General features: G+C 47.2%; 1 protein-coding gene across 1 annotated transcript in view; it reads right to left on the bottom strand.

Annotated features, from left to right (window-relative positions):
• Window positions 1-1,012: 1,012 nt before the first annotated feature.
• Window positions 1,013-21,280, bottom strand: part of HS3ST1 (heparan sulfate-glucosamine 3-sulfotransferase 1) — a 30,155-nt gene continuing 9,887 nt past the window's right edge. Inside the window, exon 2 of the mRNA XM_036112040.2 lies at window positions 1,013-3,080. Within this exon, the coding sequence (XP_035967933.1) occupies window positions 2,036-2,983 (948 nt within the window). The 5' untranslated portion in view covers window positions 2,984-3,080 and the 3' untranslated portion in view covers window positions 1,013-2,035. The remainder of the gene's footprint in view (window positions 3,081-21,280) is intronic.

The raw sequence follows: 21,280 nt of genomic DNA on the forward strand, positions 1-21,280 counted from the left end.
AGCTCTTAATGAGTGTGATGAAGCAAGGTCCAACGGTGTGCTGCAGAGGGAAGCACTCTCCAGATTGCAAAGTGCCATGTCAACGGGAAGCCTGCTATAAATATTTTGGCCACACCCTCTGGGGAGTTGGTTGTGTAATGACAACCTTAATGTGTTCAGAGGGGGGACGTGTTCTTCCTGCTGTGTTTGCAGGACCAGGGGTGGGGCCTGAGCCACGCCAAGGTCAGGCCAGGCTGCAGCCGCTGCCCCTAACCAAGGTGACTCACTTCCCTGATAGCACCGCTGAGAAAAGTGCAGGCTCTTTCTTGCCCCTCTCCTTTTGCTCAGGCCCACCTCTTGAGGTGGAAGACATTTGGCACCAGGGAAGGAATCTGTCAGGTTAAGTCAGGAAAAACTGTGTCCAAGTCTGGGCCTTTCCTTTTGAGTTCAGAAAGAGTAGGGCAGGGTCAAAACCAAACACCACAAATCTGTGCTTTGGCTCTAAGTGGACTCCCAGCCTTGGCTTGGAGTCCATGTGACCTTGGCAAGTTCCTTATCTCCTCCATGCCTATTTCTTCCTCCTTGAACTCGCCATAATAATTACTACTTCCTGGGGTTGTTTGGGGGCATTTTCAATGAGTTCTTATATATAATGTCCATTTCACTTCGCTGCGTTAAATATAAACCCTGTCAGGAAACGGGTTTATTTTGCTTCTTTGTATTTCTTTTTTTTGTTTTACATAATGATTGTGTTTTGCTTTCATAATAAGAAAACATATCCAGTGTATTTAATTCTGTAAAAGGCTGACTGAATAAGAATGCCTGAGAAAACCAAGACTCGGGGGACTTGTGTGACCACCTCCAACAAGTCAGCTGCTCAGGAGTAGAAGTGAACTTGAAATCAGGCCTCTCTCCCCTAGGTGCAGATACAAGGGCTGCCTTAGGCTCTACCTCCACTTTGTGCTTTTCTCTTTGCCATTTTGACCCCTGGGAGTTTAAGTTTCCTTTCCATTTCAGGATTACACATTCAGAGTTGATTTTAAAACACACACATATTTATGTCTCAATGCATATGGAATTATGTGTCTATAAATGCATATCGATCTTTCAGGAAATAGATAAACAGACTCCCAACCTAAGCAAAAGTCTGTCTACACCATGAGTCGGCTTTCCACAAAATCTACAAGATGGGAACACATACAGTTTGCAATTTCTCTTCTCTAAGTGGGTTTCCAGAGACCCATTGCCACCTGGGGTGAAGTACACAGCCCTGAGACCATTCTGAAGGCCAATGGTTTCATCCCCTTTATTGTAGGTTTTGCCCATTGCTAAGATCAGAAATGTATGCAAGCACTCTTCGAGGCAAAGATGTGTGACAAGGGAGCTTCTTGTTAGTATTAACTACTTCTCCAGTCTTAATATTGCTTTGTCCACTCTGAGTTAACAGGGGGTTAAAATCCACGCTCAGGGACCTGCTGAAGTCGGGAGTCGGTGAACCTGCCACCTCCAGAATAACAGGGGATCTCAGTGAAGACAAATCTCACAATGCAAGTAAAAAATAAATCTGATGACCACAGAGAGACATTAAAAATTAAAATGAACAATGAAGAAAGGAGAGGGCGAGAGAGAAGCATAATAGCCATGAAAAACATTTCTTTTTAAAGTAACAAAGGAATATAGATTCTGCAAGAAGTACAACACAGACAGCTATTTTGAGTCTGGGGCAAGTTAATTATATTCAAAAAAGACAGGGTCTCCAGGACTTTTTTTTTTTTTTTTTTTTTGCAGTGAAATATTTTAGTTCCTTCATATAGAGACATATTACACAATGTTAACAACCATGAAAAACAATACAAAATGCCCTCAATTTACCAAGTAGAAAAATATAACTAGTATATATGGCAATTGTGAATCTAATACTGTACAGAAGTAATTTATGGATTTTACAAATAAATTATAGCTTAAATGCCCTTTTAAAATTCTCTTTTTTTTTTTCCTCCCCCGATATACACCAGAACTTACAATAGGAAACGTTCCGAGCCTAGGTTATTGCAGATCAGTGCCAGTCAAATGTCCTGCCCACAAGCTCGAAGAATTTCTTATTTGGCTCGTGAAAATATTCGTGCAGTTTACTGAGGAGTCTGGGGTCAACTTGGGGGTGCGCCCGGCCTTTGGACTCGTGCAAGCAGCGGTCCCGTCCGCCGTCCCGCAGGCAGTAAAAGCCCTTGGTTTTGTTAAAGTAGAAGTTCGAGGCGTTGATCTGTGGCGACAGCTTCAGGAACCGCTCGACCTTCTGGATCTCCGGGAAAGGGTCCCTGATGAGGCGGTCGCCGTCGACTATGTGGATGCGGCGCAGCGGGAAGAAGCGCAGCCAGTTCTGCAAGTGCACGTGGTAGAGGCTGCGGTTGAGCGCCTTGTAGCCCACGTTGAGCCGGCCGTCGCGCACCAGGAACTCCTCGATGGACGGGTAGGGCTTGCGCTTCTGCACGTGGTTGTAGAACACTTGGGTGTAGTCGGACAGCACGCGCTCGGACGGGTCCCGCAGGATGAGCAGCAGCCGGATGCCCGGGTTCATGCTGTGGACGCGCTCAGGCACTTTGGGCGACGTGAAGTACGCGGGGGTCTTCTCCACCGTGAGCTGGTGCGGGGCTGAGAAGGGCATCTGGCCCAGGTACCAGCCCAGGCCTTGGCTGTAGTGCTCCTCCCAGTCGAAGAAGTGGACCTCGTTCTCGGCGGCCGCCACGTCGGGGTGCAGGCTGAGCATCTCCAGCAGCGCGCGCGTGCCGCCCTTGCGCACGCCGATGATGATGGTCTGCGGCAGCTGCTGGGCCGAGCCGTTGGGGGCCGCGCCCTCTCGGCCCTCACCCTGGAGGGGGGCTGCTCTGCGCGCGAGCTCCGGCTGGCCCTGCGCGTCCCCGGGCGCTGCGGGGCGGGAAGGCACTAGCTGGAGCTGGGCCACCAGCAGCACCGCGCCCAGGAGCCGCGCGGCCGTGCTGGACACCATGGTGGCTTCACTGGGCCCGGCGCCGCTGGGTCATGAAGCGCTGCCGCGGGGGATGCCTCCTAATCAGTGGCACATGGGTGTCGCAGGCCGCCAGTTACTAGGAAATAAAGGGGAAAGATATTAACCCCAAATACATACAGGGCTTCCTGGAGCTGACAACTCTGTAGTCTTGGGTACAGCAGTCACCTCTCTGGGGCTCCCTCCGTTTCTTTCCGATCGCGCAGGGAGCGCCAAACACTTTTTCTACAGGGCCAGATAGGAAATGTTCTAGGCTTTGCAGGACACAGTCTCTATGGCAACTCCAAGTATGCTGTTTTGCTCAGGTGGCCATAGACAGTACACAGAGGAACGGGCGTGGTTGTGTTCCAATAAAACTTTACTTATGGATATTGAAATCTGAATTTCATATAATGTTCATGCATCATTAAATATGATTTTCTTTTGATTTTTTTCAATAATTCATATGTTCAGCTCTCTGTGTGCACAAAATCATGGACAGATTTGGCCCGGCGGTCAGAGTTTGCCAATCTCTGCTGTAAAGGAAAGGGTGGGAAAGGTCTTTTGGACCTCAGCAAACATCACTGAAATATCTACTACCTGCCAGTCCCAGGCAGAGGGGCTGGTGATATAGAAGCAGACGTTGTTCCTGTCCCCAGCCACCCACCGGGGGCTCCTCATCTAATAGGGCAGGCGAACCTGTATGAAAGACTGAACAATTAGCTCCCATTCTTTACTCCTCCCTGCATCCAATTCTTGCTATGGCCTCACTGTGGGGTGAGTGTGCTCCCCAGCGATTTCATTTGGGTTTGGCCAATGGCTTGTGAGTGGAAATGACAAGATGCCATTCCCCAGCCTCGGTCTCGAGAAGCTTTGTGTGTTTGCACTTGCCCTCTTGCGCTTCTGCCATGACCGTGAGCAGAACGTGCCCCGGCCAGCCACTGGGTTCCAGAGGAAGGTGAGAGACATGTACAGCAGTCACATGCAAGCCCACTGTGTGCAACACAGCCATCCTTTCTCGGGAGGGAGAATCCACCCTTGTGGCTAGAAGCCATTGCATTTTGGGGCGGTTGGTATTGCAGAATAAATGCGGCCAAGGTTAACTGTTATCACCTGACTGCAGGCTTCAGTGCTATGCATGCTCTGATTATAGTTTAGGCAGGGTGGTATGAGGACGCATGTGCACTCATTTTGCCTGGAACAACTTGGGATGGCCTCATGGCAGAGAAAGTGTTCGAAGTGAGCCTAGAGGGGTAAACACGGAGGGGGCTGGAAAGAGCAGAGCTCCTTCGCGTGTGCAAAGTCGTACCGCTCATGAAGTGGTTTTGCAGTCTCATCAGTCGACTGGCACCGTGACCCTACAGTGCAAGGTAGCAAGCAGGACAGGTATAGATAGGAATTTTGCCCAACGACACGAGAATTTAGTCCACTTCAAAATTCAGAGCCCAAATTCAGAACTCTGAACGCAGGGCTCTTTCCACAAACGGCCCTCTTTATACCTTCTCCTCTTTATCTAGCTGAACTTTATAACATTTAGGCATTGAAGTCCCACAAGGACATAGCCACTGCTGGGCCAAATGGCAGCAGCTTCCCAAGGACAGAGGAGTCATGTCCGTGTTTCAGGGAACCGATAAACTACCATCATTAAGAGGTGTTTGACGGTCTCCCAGGAAGAGGGCATTGGAAGTTCTTGAAAGTAATCTGTCCTAACACAGTTAGGGAAGGGTGAGTGACAGGCCTGCCTTGGGGACTGTGGGCTTTAGAGAGCCAGTAAAAATGTTCTCCATCAAGAGGGCCCATCGTCTTCTTTATGCCAGGTTTAAAATTCACTTTATTAGTTTAAAACTTGTGTAGAATGTATAAACGAAGAATTTTTATGGTCTTCCATTTTTTATAATCAAACCAATTGCACTACCTCCCTCAGATATCAACTGTATTAGCTGCTTTGAAAAATGTATATTAAAATGTCTTAACTTAAAAAAGCAATTAAAAACTGGACATTTTTAGCGAATCACAGAACTGGAGAAGGGACTTGCAAGATCAGCTGGCTTAATTATTTAGGGAAAAAAAGAAGGATGGGATGACTGATCAAGATGTGGTCCAAAGTTTTCTACGATTGAATGAGCTCAATTTAATGGAACTTTCCCTTACTCAGTTGAATGCTTTAGTATGTTTCAGTCAAATTTCATTTCCTTCTCAGGGTGGGTCTGACCCATATGGGTTGACCAAATGGATGCCACTGTGCTTGCCTTTTACATGTTTGGGGTGTGTATGTACACCTGTGCATAGGCATGCTTGTGTATGTCTGTGCATGTGTGTTTGCTCTTGTATGCGTGTGCACATAGGCAGGGGGGAGGTGGGTGAAGTACAGGGGAGAGTAACCACTCCATACTAAATAGCTCTATTCTTTTTTTTTTTTTTTTTTAAGAGTGGGGGAGAGAGAGACCGAGGTGAGGGGGGCAGAGGGAAAGGGAGAGAGAGAATGTTAAGCTAGTGTGGAGCCTGACGTAGGGCTCGATCTAATGACCCTCAGATCATGACTTGAGCTGAATTAAGAGTCAGGTGCTTAACGGACTGAGCCCCCCAGGTGCCCCTAGATCACACTACTGTCAGTGATGAGTATTGCTGACCCCATCTCCTAGCTCTGTATTCAGACTCAGAAAACAACCACAGATCCCAATCCTTCAACACCTAAGGGGACAGAATCAGAGGCCAGATCTGAAATTCATCTGGTCTAACTATTCATGCTTTTTCTCCTCTATTATGAGGCATACTGATTAGTATAGTGCACATCTGAGTTTCTTTTTTTTTCCTAAAAGGAAATTATCAACAGAGAAGAACCTAAATACATACATAATGTATATATATGTATGTATAAATATATACATATATATATGTATGTATAAATATATACATATATATATGTACTTTTTACAAAAAAAACAAAAAAAAATGGGCAGTTAGTAATTTAAAAGCTCCCCACTTCTACTTTAATACTTTCTAAAAATGTAATAAATGTTTAAAGCCTTCTACATTCCAAAAATATTTGAGGTATATAGAAAAAAAAAACTTAGCTAAAATCTCATACACACACTATATATATAGAGAGAAGTGTGTATATGTATGAACTATATATACACACACACACACATATGTAGAGCGTGTATACGTACAGAACTCTAGTTAAGTTTTACATATATACACAGATAAGACATGCATATGTATATACACACACATATATGGACATCTAAATACATATATAATACATATCACACACACACAGTGGTCACTGAGAGCCAACTTCCTCCTGTGGTAGTTGGATAATTTGACCTCAGTGGCACGGCTAGAACTTCTGGGCCTTTTAGTAACACTCTCAGAAAAGAGATGACCCTCAAGCTCAGGTGAACCTGTGAGCCAGGACCCCGGAGCCACACTGATCCTGACGTCAGAGCACATGAGAGCCAGGAGGCCCAAGACGGCTTGTCTAAGGTCACATAGAAAACCCAGGCCTAGACCTCGTGGCTCCGGAATTCCAGTTCTATCTATCTGCCATTATTGCCTTCTCCCTAGCATGTGGCCTTCATAGACTAATAAGGGCAATATTTTGGGGGACCTAAAGAAGGAAGACCCTCAAAAACCTAGCGAGCCGTGACAAAGTCCCAGGCCACCGAGTCCAGAATCCGCTGACACAAAGGGTTGGGATAGAGCAGCACTGAGTCAGACTCACACATTTGTTCTATTCAGTAGGGGAGTCGACGGGAATTAGCCAGGCTCTGGGGTCAGGAATGTGGCTCTGGGTCTGACTTCAGTCAAAGCGGCTTAACCACTCTTAGCCTCAGTTTCCTCATCTGTAAAATGGTAATAAGTCCACCCACCTCAGATGGTTTCCTTGAGACTGAAATGAGGTGACATATATCTATAAGCACTCTTCAATAGAAATATTAACGTGAGCCACATATGCACTTTTTCACTTATCAGACAAATATCCAAATTTATTGAACCTAAGCTACCTATCCGACATGTTAACTAAGTTATAAGATTAACTTTCTGTTCTTACCAATACCTTCTCCCCTCCATAATGCCAAGTACAGCACCTTCCCCACGGTAGTCATGCAGCAGATGAATTATATAAATAAAAGGATAACATACATTTTTACTATATTCCCAGAAAAATTCCATTATTCATAGGCAATCAAGAGATGCTCATGAAGGCAACAGTCCCCCCCCCAAAGGTGACAGTAACCACCATTTATTTCTATGTGTCTGACACTTAGTCACATCTCGCCCTATGACAAAGCATCTATTATTATAGCTTTTATTATAAATGTTCAAATGACCCAGGAGCCACATTAAAAAAAAAAGAAATATTTTTATCTTAACCCAAAGATCCAAAACAATATCACATAATCCCTATATAAACACATAATCCCTATACAAAATTAAGGGGATATTTTGCATTTTTTTTTTACCAAGTCTTCAGAATCCAGAATCTGAGTATCCATTTACTCCTATAGCACATCTCAAGGCCATGATGTGTGGCTGGTGGAAGCTGGAGGGGCAGCACAAAGGTACCCAGCACTGAGCAGAGTTGCAATTCTTAATGTAAGTGAAGAAAGGGCTCTCTGGATAGTCAGACCCCCCACCCCACTCACAAATCAGGAGGAAGGCAAGTTTGAACTTAAGGCAGCACAAAGGCAAACTGATCATCCTCCCTCCAGAAGTGAACCAGGTAATATTGAACACATGGAACCTTCTGGAAGCTTGGAGCCCTGAGCTGGCATGGGCCAGGAGAGAATGCTCAACAGCACCTGGAACCCAGGCCACCTGCCTCACCAAAAGCAATGCTCCCATCTGCAGCACTTGTAACTGAGCAGACACTAGGCTGGCAACCTTGCACCGGGGCCCCTGTGATGCTCACTGCAAGTCCTCAGGAGAACTGATTTCACTACAAGAAAGTGAGGCTCAGGGAAATTCAGAGGTTTGTCCAGAAAGGTAGAGGCTGAACTAGGATCCAAACTCCGTCTGAGCAGACAAAGCCAGGGATGTTGCTGCCCCTTTTACTCCTTGGCGATGTCTGGAGTTAGGGTACAAGTAGTTCCTGGGCCTGACGGTGAGCTTCTCTGGTCCTGTTGAAATTCATGCCTGGTAATGATCCTTTGATGAGGATTTCTTGGAAGGATGAGCAAAACAAAACCTCCCCTTCCCTTTGTAGATGGGTTAAAAGGTCCCAAAAAGAGATCTAGCTCCCTCTCTGTTCACTCCCCTTTATCAAAGATGCTATTTTCTTGGTCCTGCTGTGCTAAACCAAGCCCTGAGCTGCAAAAATTCAAAAGGCAAGAGTCTTCCCCGTCAGCAACACCAGGCTTCCTTGGGCCCCACTGTGAAAGTGTTGATCACATGCCAGGGACAACATTTGCTGCTCCCTCTTTCCAGGACGCTGGGTCCGAGGCTTTTTGGGGCTGGCTCTTTCCTGTCATTCCAGTTTTATTTCAAACACTGGCTTTCCCTACAACATGGGCCCACCACATTCTTTCCCATCATCCCGTTTTATATTCCTCATGTACTATCCAAAACTATATGTGCTTGTTTGCAGTCTGCCCCTCCGCCCGACAATGCCAATGTCAGAGCCTCCCAAGTGTCCTGACTCTCTCTCTGGGCCTGGCATGATTTCTGTGCACAGGAGGTGCTAGAGATCCTACTTGCTGAATGAACATGTCAAATGTAGCGGAAGTTCAAGCAAATGGCCCAAGGTACCGAGAAGGGCTTTTAATTCAATAGAAAGACATCCTGAACAGTTTGTCTACGAAAAACACTGTATCAAACGGTAGTGAGTTCTTCATCCTGAGAGAATCAGGCAGAAACCAGGTGTCAAGATTCCTAATGGTGACTGGACAAGATCACCTGAGAGTCTAGAAAATATTTTAATTAAAAAAGGAGGGGAAACAGTGAAATAACCCTTCAAGATATTTTAATTTTCTCCTTAAGTCTTCTTATTACATAATTCACATCATGACCTAGATTTCAAATGTAATTAACTACAATGTATTCCCTCAGTCCCACCACTGCAACATATTTGTGCAGAAAGTGAAATAACTAGAATATTCCACGAGTGGTAAATTTAATGCATCAGAAATGGCACTGCCTATGTAATCCCTCTGTCTGCAGGACACCCCTCCAGCCCCTCCACAAGAACTAGTCACAGAGCTGGCACAGACCAGAAGCTCCTCTAGGGTAACAGGGATGCTCGAAACACTCAACCACAAGTTGTTTAAGGGATTTAACGAAAGGGATGGAAAGGAGATTACTAACTGGGCACCCAGTGCGTGCCAGGGGGTGAGTCCGAGTGCATAAATTATCTCTTCTAATACTCGCAACAAAACCAAGAGGTAGTTATTCCCATTTTATCTTCCTTTTTTGAAGCAATGAAAAGGTAACGTATGGTAGTGGAAAAGCAAAGGCGCTTTTGCAATTGGGCAGAAGCGGGCTAGTGTTCTTCTAGCTCTCTGAACTCAGATAAGTGTCTTCCTTGTCTGGGGCTCAACATGCCATTCTGCAAAATGGGCAAAACCTCCTTCCACGTGGATGCCATCAACAGTAAGTAATATTACCCTTGCCAAATATATAGCACAGGGCTTGGCACCCAGCAGACTTTCAGCAAATGAGAATGCCCGGCCTTTCTCCCCATGACAGATACGCAAACATGCTATTAAGGTTCAATGACCTTCTCAAGGTCATAGACCTAAGAAGTGAGAGAAGGAACATTCCATGGGCCATCTCTAAAGCCCCCTGTGCTTCTTTTTCTTTGAATGGTGCTGCCCCCCTGTGGGCAGTGGGGCATGCATTCCAGGCAGAGGAGAGAGCTTCCCCAGGAAGACGAGAAGAGGAGAAAGGACTAGAGCTATTATACTGCCAGACAAAAACAAGCATCCAAGGGTGCTGAGTGATTTAATTTTCTGGAATGTACTGAAACCTCAGTAAGCACAACAGAACTGTCATTTCCATATCCAACCAAACTTCTGAGCAATCAACAGTGTTTTGGTTTTTGTTTTTTGGTGCATCTTTAGGAGTCAAAAACATCTTCACTTTCACCTTTAAACCACTACTTAAGGGCACGTTACAGTAGTGTCAACTTTCCATCCTTGGCAGGTCATCTTGGAAACCGAGAAAGAGGAAACAGATTCAGCTTGTGCCTGTCAGTCTATGAAAGGACTGTGATATCTCAAGAATTCTATAAATATTTATTTTCTTGAAATTGCCTGCACATGACACTCTTCAACAAATGTTGACACCCGCCTTTGTCTGGATTTGCTTATGGTAATTGCTGTGAGGCCTACCTCACATGGGGTGGAAAGGGTGCAGGGCAGAAAAGACCCAAGGTCAGTCCACATCATGTAAGTAAGTTTCCCCGGGTCACACTTACTGTCTGGGGAAAGGAAGTGTAGTTGGCTCCATTTTCCCCTCAAGAAAGAAGAGGACTTTTTGAACACTGAATCCTCCATCCTTTCTATCCTGCCTACCATCCACAGCAGTGCTGGGAGTTTCCATATTCACAAAAGGCTACCTGGATAATGAACAGAACTCCACAGGACTGAAGGAAGGAGGTACCTGGGCAAGCCAGGGAGGGCCACATGCTGTGGCAGGGATTTGGGGCCAGAAAATTTCTATCGCACTGCTGTTTCTGAGCCTCTGAGAACTCCAGGATACCATGAGGATGATAAATGCAACCTGCCCCATAGGAGGTCTGAAGCCAATCCACATAACATCCTTCTCCAAATGAGAGGAGAGATTAGGGCTGAAGGACCTGGATGAGTAGTTGCAGGTGGCGGGTGAGTTCAGCGTCCTTCCCAGGAGCTCTGGATGCCACACTGCCTAGCACAGTGTTTTCCAAACTCAGACATGCACACCAGTCCCTGGGAGACCTGGTTCAAAACGCAGTTTCTAATCCAGGAGGTCTGGAGAGAGGCCCAAGTGTCCGTGTTTCTAACAAGCTCCCCGGGGAACTGGGCTGCCCACCCTCAGCCCTTAGAATGGCAAGGACCCGGTGAGTTCCAAATGCCTGGGCCATTCGGGTCCATATTCTGATCGCCTTGGCCTGGGGCCGGGGGCGGCCAGTGTTCCTTTGGTTTTTGTTTCTTCCTATTGTTGGGGCAGTTTGTTTTTAATTCCAGGATCGGTAACCACTGTGGTAGACAAAATAGACAGGGATCGGCCTGGCCACAGAGGTGGAATTAGCTGCAGAGGGGGGTGGAGGGGACATACTGGAATGAACAGAGGATTTAGAGCCAAAAACGCCAGCTCAAATCTCAGCTCTATAATTTCACATCCACAAGACGGCATTGAAACTTGGAGCCTTAGATAGAACCCATTGGCTCTATATACTAATTGGGAGGATTAACTAAAACGGTCTGTGTGGAAGCTGAGGATATTGCCATATTGCCTGGCCCATGGCAAGCCCTCAAATCAGGGTAGCTATTTTTGTCCCTTAAAAAAAAAAAAAAAAAACGCAGGCTGTGCAGTATAAATGGGATCTGGGGATGATAATTAGTCAAACGCATTTGTTCACGATCCAAAGTACTGCAGTGACTCAACCAGACAGAGGCTCGAGGAAGAGAGGACGGTGACGTGGAGGAAGGATGCAGGCTCTCTGTCTGTGAAGGGCCACGCGGTGGGCCCCCCGTAAACGCCCCCCGCACCCAGGAGGAGCGGCCAGGTGTGCGGCCTCGGCGGGGCCCCGGGGAGGGAGGAGGAGGAGGAGCTCCTCACCATGTTCAATCTGCCTGGCTGTGCACAGAGGGCAGTGGTGACCTAAATAAATCCTTCATTAGAAGCAGAGACACATACAGGCAGCAGAGCGAGCTCTGGGACAGGGGGGCGGACGGGCCTCTCTGATTATTCGTGCAGCTGACGGGAGAAGGGGCCGTGCTAGCACACGGAAGACCCGAGATCCACCGCCTTAGGGTACCTGGGGACGTGCAGCTTCAGTCCCTGCTCCAGGTGCGACCCAGCCTCCCCACGGGGGGCCGCGTGACTGTGGGCGCTTCCACGGCTGGGCAGACAGTCATCATCACCCCGCAGGTGGCCAGCAGCCATGAATCCCTAGCATTTCCCCAGAAATAGCCGGCAAAAAGACCCACAGGCAATCAGAAGCCCAAGGGCCACGTGCCATCATCTTGTCCCATCCTTATCCCCCCGCAGGAGGGGGAGGTAAGGTAGGAGGAGCGTGGGAACCCCAGGGTCAAGCACGCAGGGGCTAAACTGAATTGGAAATCCAGGTCACCTGATCCCCACCCCACTGGATGAGAGACACATGGAAATCTGTGCTTCTCTCATGTGAGGGCAGAGAACATTAGAATAATTTGCTGCTGAAAATAAATATGAGCAAACCAAAGGAAATTCTTCCCCTAGATGAGCAAAGTGGAGGGAGGATTTATCTCATTTCTTGAGCCTGCTTCTCTGGACTGAGTATCTGTGTTCCTTCAAAATTCGTATGTTAAAGCCTTAATCCACAATGGGATGGTATTTGGAGGTGCGGATTCTGGGAGATAATTAGATTTAGATGAGGTCATAAGGGAAGGACCCAGGACAGGATTAGTGGCGGGGTAAGAAGAAGAGAGACCAGGGCTGTCTCTCTCCGCCATGTGAGGACACATGCAAGCCGGGAAGAGGGCTCTCGGCAGGAGCTGAACCTGGGGGCATCTTGATCTTGGACTTCCCAGACACCACCACAACTGTGGGAAAGAATGTTTGCTGTTGATTTAGCCACGTGGTCTCTGGTATTTCGTTACAGCTGCCCGTGCCGACGAATACACAGCCCTTACCGGTAAAAGCAAAGACAAGGAGTTTTCCTGGGACTGCTGTGTATTTCCTGGGGTAACAGGTGACATCTAGTCACAAAGCTGGCTGGTCGGCGGGGACTGCAGCAGGCAGTCACGTATGGATCTGTCTTAAGGACACAGCTGCTCTCAACCCCCCAACTCGTCTCGTTGGAGACAAAGGACCAGCGTGACCCGATCTTTGAAGTTTTCAAGATTCAACTGTGGATATTTATGTGAAAACTCCTGATTTTTATGAAGGTCCCAGACGGGTATTAGCTGCCAAGTAAGGTGAAGGTGGGGGGTGGGGAAGACTGATAGGTAAGCCTGCAGACACTGGTGATGCCTGAGGTCCAGACTCTGCCCAGAGGTGATTGCTTTTGCAAGGCACCCACAATGTTCCTAAAATTGTTCTGAGTTACGGGGGATATCAAAAGAATCCAGCCGCTGTCCTCAAAGCACCCCGTAAAGTAGAAGACACACTTTTAAGATGATCACCATGTTCAGTGTCCGGCTGCAGATCTGGCCGCAGCTACACGACAGACCAGCAGTGACACTGAGCTGGAGGAAGAGCAGGGGAACCCCTGTACAACCCCCCAGAAAAGGCAGCCGGTGTCCGGGCAGCCATCTGGGAGGAGACTTGGGGTCTGCTCCTGCGCTGGGGCTGGTTTGGAGGCGCCGGGTGGGACACGGTGGCAGATGTAAGGCTTCTCCAGCCAGCAGGTGCGATGTCTGGAGAGGCTTCGGGCTCAGGGATTTAGAAAGACAGGGAGGGAAAAGAGCCGTGGAGATGGAAGGAAGCGTCAGGTCCTGAGCCTGAATCCCAGTAACATCACTTACACGCTCCAAGTTGGGGTGACTTAATGGAAAATCTTGGAAACTACTGCTCATGTGTGGCCCAAGAGTTTGTCTTTCCTTTTGAATATGCCTGTTCTTGGTTTAACGGGATCATGTAAAAACAAACATTTAAGTGAGCACTTGGCGTTGACAGGGACCAGGAAACGCATCAGCGGATCAATGAGGAAGCCGGCCTTGCCTGGGAGGAGCTGAGGGGGAAACGGGCAGGGGGACAATTAAAGCAGGCTGCCGTAGCTAGTTTTGATTTTATATTGCCCATGTATCATCCTGTCCTGAATTAAATCATTGCTGTCCACGTGATGGCACGGGATAAAGCGAGAGCACATTTTTTTTTTTTCCTCTACTGCACACACATACACACACGCAACTATGATTTCTTTCTATCCCTCACTTGACAAACTTTAAAAACACCGATTAAGCTGAATATTCCTTTATTCTGAAGCTCTGGGTTCTATAAAATGAGCCAGTATCCCCTCTGCCTCTGGAGCTTTACCTTCTCTATAAGGAGTGTACTTAAACAGGGAATACCGGTCTATCTCACTCTTGAAGGGCCATGTAATCTACCCAGAAGAACACCAAGACCTTGCACTTGACACAACTTTTCTGTGATCTCTTGTTATCTTGTTCCAGTATCTTCAGATTCAATATCATACTACATGTTAAGTTAAATCATCACCAGCCTGATCATTTATTCTTTCTGAATGGTGATGCAAAATGATTTATATTTTATGCTTTTAAAATATTATTCATTTCTTATGACTTAAAGTACATAAAACAACCTGGCACTAGGGGAAGACGTTCAGGAATCGTCATGATGAATTATTAGAGCTCAGATGGGGGAGGCTGGTGGTTAAGAGGGTGGGTTTGAATTCTGGCTCATCCCTTACTCCGCCTGGGTGACCAAGAGCAAGTTATGTGACCCTGTGGGCCTCGTTTCGTCACCTGAAATGTAGGGTTGGTAACAGCACCAACTTTGTAGATTGTCATGGGGATTAAAGGAAACAGCACATGAAGTGCTAAGAAGAAAACCCTTACCAAATGTTATTATTGTCACTGATCTCCAGCTTCCATTGTTCTAGCTGAGAAAGGTCCTACTCAGGTAGTCTATATCGCTTTGCTAACACAGATCATTCCGGGAACATAAGATGTACCTCCACAAAGTCTTCTTTGCTTGAAAGGGCCAATGATACACACGAGTGAACAGGATGCTGAGCCGGGGCTTCAGGAGCTGAGATCTAGCCCCAAGTTCTGCCCTGACTTCTGTGTAACCTTGGTGAGGACGCAGAAATACTTGACGCCTTGTTTACAACAGGAAACAATCTGGTCATAAATCCGAAGATCCCGTGCCCTCTTATACCTACCTAAAATAAACTGCGAAGGCTTTAGAGAAATCAAGAAATACAAATGTTCGTCATGGCAAGATACTATCATACACAGCTCCAAAGAAAAGGATTACGGTGAAAAGTAAACCATATAGTTTTGTCACTTGTGCCAGCAATCAGTCTAACATTTCATAGGTTAAAGGGAGTAACATATATTAAATTTCTACACTGCTGAGGTCTTTTGGATAATGGGAAACAAGAGAGCTTCTAGCAGGAAAAGACTGTTCCCGTGGGTCAGATCCTCCTAACAGCACCTGCTGCCTTGCTTCTATTCAGATCATATTCAGCGTTCCTTCAATGAATATTAATTGAACCTAAGACCCGATTAAAAGGTGGATCAGCTAGATTTGGGGACGATCTATAAAGAATGCTTAGCCATTACTGGAAAAAAACAAGATGAAGAAATGAACATTATATGAAAAGTTTCTCAGTGACAATAAAATATACAATTAGAAGAAGCCCTGCAGCCTGGGGTGGGGGCAGAGGGGTTGCATGTAGATAGCTACGATTTCCTTTAACCCAACCCCAAAGGGTCAGCTTAATGACCTCAATGACCTTAATACCTTCCAGGCTGGATGGAGGCAGTTTACTCTAGGGTTTTGCTTGCTTAGGTGAGATATGGAAGTTTAGGAGTGAACAGAATTGCTTAGGACAACAGAGGAGAATGAGAGCTGCCACAGGGGTCTGGCTACTTGGTTCTTAACACATATAACACTCAGCCTCTCTCTAAATAAATGAAGAAGTAACTTTCGAAGAATGTTACGATGTGAGAAAACCAAAGCATCAGTCTGCCCAGAATACCCACAATTCAGAGTCAAGACCTAAACAGACTTGCTGTGTACCCGGCACTGGAAGTGGAGACGAAGTTGACATCCTGTCCCTTCCCTCAAATACCTCAGGTTCATGCCAGAGTCCAGGCATGAGGTGGAAATTGAGGGAAAGGAGGCACAAAGAGTGTGGCAAATGCACTGGGGATAGGTCTGGAAGGGAGCTATTGTGAGAAGGCTGCTTGTTAGAAGGGCAGAAAGACGCACAGCCAACAGAATAATGCACATACACGCATCATACATAAAATCATTTGGCCACGTTCATGTGTCATATGAACCATAACAGACCTACAATTAGAAATAGTTAATGTTTGTGTTTCAAGATCAATGAAAAACGATGTGGGAATGCATGACCATGTCCCATCAACTGTACTTTTCTCCAACTCTCGGTGAACCAGAAAGAAAAAGCAGAGTCATCGGTGGGGGAGGGAGTGGAGGAGAAACAGGACTCTGCCTAGAGCTGTCAGTTGGATTTGCAGGGACCCGAGTAGGGTTCACTCATGGGGTACCCCAGGCAACTCCTCCCAAAAGGAATCCATTGCCCAAAATCTGCATGAGTGTGCATGAGTGTTTGCAAGTACTTGTGTGTTCACGCTTGCATGCGTGTGTGATAACTCCAACGATGAACTGAGTTTTCAAGGCTCCCTGCTACTCGAACACCCCTTCAAGGCCATTAACGCATTAATGAAGCCAACACACTCCTTGAGGCCCTGCAATCTGCCAGCCCATGGGATGCTTCTAAGACGATGAGTTTCCAGAGGTGTTGAAAGAACAAAACTGACTGAAGCCACGTTATTTTTCGACTCTGACAATCACCTTCACCTCCTGCACCCACTTGTCTGAACACACAGGCGAGTCTTTGTACTCCATGCTGGCACCAAACCCAAACCAGCAGGCTTATTAGTGTCCAACATGCCACGGAAAAGGAGTAGGTTTGACAAGGAACAATGGTTCAAGTTAAATAAGGCTTTGAAGATCATGCTGAGATTTCTGGCTTTGGCTTTCCATAATTTGTCTTCAGATGCTTAGAGTCGTTGAATAATGTGAGTCACCAAACTGGATTGAATAATGTGAGTCACCAAACTGGATTCCAAGAGGATTTCCTTTTACTGTTGCTATCCTCCTGATTCCCTCAGACGCTACCCAGGAGTCTAGGTCATCCACTCAGGACACAGATACCAGGCCTCCTGCGTGCTCGCCCTCTCCCTGGCATTGTCCAGGGACACAGGAAGAAGACGGGTCCCCTCTAACCCCCCAGGGGGCCCACTGTGTAGGGGGAAACATACAGAGACAAATACTTCCAACCCACTGAGACACAGGCGGCTATGGGATAGACACTATTTTAGCAACTTAAAAATCAGCCAAGAAGAGAGTAGTTTGGGACATGCTTCTTGGAAGAGACCCCTGAGAAACATTCTGAGGTCTGGTGAGGACAAAAACCAAGTTCAATGCTTTTAACTGAAGTCCAGTATAAAGCATATGAACAGGGACATAGAGAAATGAATGAATGGTGAGGGAAGATCAAAGCAAGTGAGTTCAGATCTACTGGGATTTAGCCCCTGCCTTAGTTATTTGCCCGTGGAAAAGTTACTTTCCTCTCTGGGCCTCAGTTTCCCCAACCAAAGAAAGGGAATGCTTTTCCTACCATCTTGAGTGGCTATAAGAATTAAATATTACAGGAAAAAAAAAAAAGAAAACCTAGCCCACTGACACAGGGTAGGTTGACCCTTAATGCATAGGAGCTCAATAATATTTGCTCAATCAGCAGTAGTTTGATGACATTAGCTTGAAGAGAAGAACAGAAGGACACTAAGAGCAACGACTTAGGTTTTAGAACAACTAGGCTGCTTGAATAATTGTCATGAGAAAGAACTGCATCATTCCCCCAGTTGGCAAATCAGAAAAAAAGAATTCCTCGGTGAAAGCAGAAAATTCTGCCGTGAGGATAGCTATGCAGAGAGATGCAGATGATAAGAAAAAGCCAGGATTCAAAGCATAAAGTGGCTCTTAGTGTAATGTTTTTAAAGGACAACTATTATGAGATCATTAGCCTTTGTGCCATCTTTAGGAGAGGACCATAAAGCACGATTCAAGTGAGAAAAGGCAGCAGGTGAAGGTACTTGTGAACACATGGGCTAGTTGAAATCAGCAGGGCCTGTGGCCTGTGTAACCAGGATCCTAACAGGAGGCCCAATGCCAACCCACAGCCCTTCTGCTAATTCGGCTGGAATCCGGGCAGCGAAGGAAGGGTAGCTGGGGATCACAAGCCCGCAAGACGCTCCACCTTCAAGACTGAAGGTGTAAAGATGTCCCTGGAACAGGGCGGGGCGAGGCTGGGGAGGCTAAGGTGCCCACAGCCCCGTTGAGCGTTCTACAAAGGACAGAGGACATTTCCTCGGAACACCTTAACTCCCCTGTGGGGGACAAAGCACAGCCGCCCATCTGAGCTCAAGGAATCTGAACTAAAACATCAGCCTCCTCTCAGAAACTGCTATTTCTATTTATAATACTGGCACTCTTACTTCCCAGCTCCAGCGGCGGAGACCCTGCCACCCCTTCTCAGCAAGCGGGTCCCGTGTCCTTCAGCAATCCTGCACACGCACACCCTGGACCAGGTACGACGGGTACACAGCTCCAGAAGCAGTGGGGTGTCCTGCTCTCCGGGGAAGCTGTTTCCTGAGGGATGCAGCCGAGCCAGCACGTCATGACACCAGTGTTACCTGCGTGGGAAGGTGGGCTCCAGGACAACCGAAAAGGCAGGGCCTCACTCGGGCCACGCTAGGCTAAGTGAGATAAACAGCCCCTCCCCGAGCAGCGCCTCCTCCCTTAGCTGCTTGTCCCGCGTGGGTTGGTGGCCGGCCTCTGCTCACTGAAGTCTCTCAGAGACCTAGAAAGACACCTACTGTCTCAAATAATGCCCGTCACCAAGCCAGAGGGGAAGAGAAAACACACGAAGCGTGAGGTGGCTCTCAAAGCCCTGAGCCAGATGTGACACACATCACTTCCCCTCACTTCCCGTGTGCACAGCAAGTCACATGGCCACGCTGACCTCCAAACAGGAAAAGTGCAACCCTCGTGTCTGTCCATGGGGCGACCACAAGCATAGCTATTCATCACAGTGGGGGCAGTGGGTCGGGAGAGCATCCAGGACAAGCCCGAGGGAATGAGAGTCTGAACCTGGGGAGGAAGGCAGAGGGAATAATGCCCACCACGCGGGGCGGAATGTCCACATTCCTGGCTTCTCTGGGGGAACGCGGGCTGGTTGGTGGTGCTGTGCTCTGAATGTGAGGTGTTGCAGCAAACAGAGAACAGCAGGGGTGAGGTTTGAAAGATAGGAACCCGAATGCCATGCTGCGGGACGTGAATTTTCATTACTTTTATTATAAAAAAAACTAAATGGCAAAAGGAAAGCTCGCCTTTGGTCACCCACGATGCACATTAAACATTCCGTACGAATCACCACATTTCATCCCCACGACTCTGAAACAGAGGGTATTGGGGGCCTTAATTATTTCCTGGGTGCGAACTGTCTGCCAGGCATTGATTCAGTGTTGATCCAGGTTTGGGGGCTCTAGACAACACCTCTAGCCTCCTACAATGTAATCTATTGAAACAGATTAAGCATTAAATAGATAAGTGTATAAAATCCATAATTAAAAGTCATGAAGAATACGTGAGGTTTAGAGAGGTTATTACCTTGCCCAAGGTGATCCTGCCATGAAGCACTGTGTCTGGCCCCACATCTCTCCCTGTGTTTAAGGGTCCTGAACTGAAATGCTAATACAGTAAGTAATGGGGACCCATGGGACGTTCTGCATCAGGGGGCAGGACAGGGACCTGATTAGGTTTTACAAAATTTGCTTGGGTCACAGGGAGAGATTAATAGAGAAATACTGCAGATTGCAGAGGATGGTTAAAAGTTACGGAGCTGGGAAGGAAAATAAAAGTGAAAGCAGATGAATACAAGATCTGTATTTCAGCTGAAGACAGCAGTAAAAGAGACATTATGAAACGGAGAAGGATCAATCGCGACTGCAATGTACAAACATGAGTGTAAGAGTTGCTCAAAGGCAAGGGAGACCAATCCGGGGTTACTGTATTCGATTAATTGCTGTCTTCACTGTGTCAAATATCTGTGTTCCTCTTGTTTCCTCTTCTGTAATTCTGACCTATGGGCATGTGACCCAAGTTTTTGGCTAATGGGACCTACAGGGGAATCTTTTTTTTTTTTTTAAAGATTTTATTTATTTACTTGAGAGAGAGTGAGCAATCAGGGGGAGGCGGTGAGGGAGAGGGAGAAGCACACTCCCCTCTAAGCGGGGAGTCCAACTCAGGGCTCGATCCCAGGTCCCCGAGATCATGACCTGAGCTGAAGGCAGACGCTTTACTGACTGAGCCAGCCGGGCTTCCCGCTACAAGGGAATCTTGCACAGGCTTTTGAGAAAGATTTCCTTCCCTGATTAAAAGAAGAGAGTCTCCCCCCTCCGCCCCCCGCCACCTTGCTCTCTACCTAAATTAGAGCAGGATGATGAGAGAGGCCACCCGGGGACACCATGGCCCTCTCACTGCCTGGAGGGGATTAGCCAGAAGGAAGAGGCAGACTAGAAGGTAATACAGGGCTGGATCCTTAAGGCCATTCCTGCTTTTCAAATACAATCAGCCTGACCAGCACAAAAAGCTAACGGGTGCTACAAAGTACTGCATTATGGACGCGTAGTCCATACCAGGGTCCCAAACAGGTGTTTTACAGGCATTATATAATGTGATTCTCATCACAAAGGTCCGTGAGGACGTATAAATCCAGTGAACACGTAAGGCAAATAAGTTTAGAAAAACAAAATCATCTCCCCGAAGTCAAATAATATACTCCCTTCTGGAGCGGGGGGTGTCCTCTTGTGCCCAGAGTCACCATGAACTCCAGAGGATGCTCTCCCCTGGAGAAAGACTGAGGAGGATGGGCCCATCCCCACGGAAAGGGTTGGTTCCTATGCTGTGTGTAGACGGGGCTTAAAGACCAGAAGTGCATAGCCACTTCACAGGGAGCAACAGGACAGAAGAGATGCCCCCTGAAACCCTCTTTAGAAGAACTGATGCTTAATGAATGGAAATTTAAAACCAAACTAAGAGCAACAAAGCCCGTTGCAGTCAGAGGACCATGAGAGGCTCCATGGCCAGTCCCTCCACAAGATGGCACTGGGTCCCCTTGTCTTCCGTCTTTATCTGTGATTTTTGCTGTCACAGAATGGAGAGAGGCTGGAGCTTCACTTTTTATATCCCGTTCCCTGTTCTTCCCAGTGTCCCCATGACGGCTTTGCGTCCTTCCCTCAAGGCTGAGGACATTCAGTTGGGGTCCTGAGAAGCTCTGGGGAAAGGAGAGGGGGTGGCATTTACTTAAATGACAGCATGGGGATTTAGGCAGAG

Source organism: Halichoerus grypus, chromosome 3 (genome assembly GCF_964656455.1).
Source record: "Halichoerus grypus chromosome 3, mHalGry1.hap1.1, whole genome shotgun sequence".
Lineage (NCBI taxonomy): Eukaryota > Metazoa > Chordata > Mammalia > Carnivora > Phocidae > Halichoerus > Halichoerus grypus.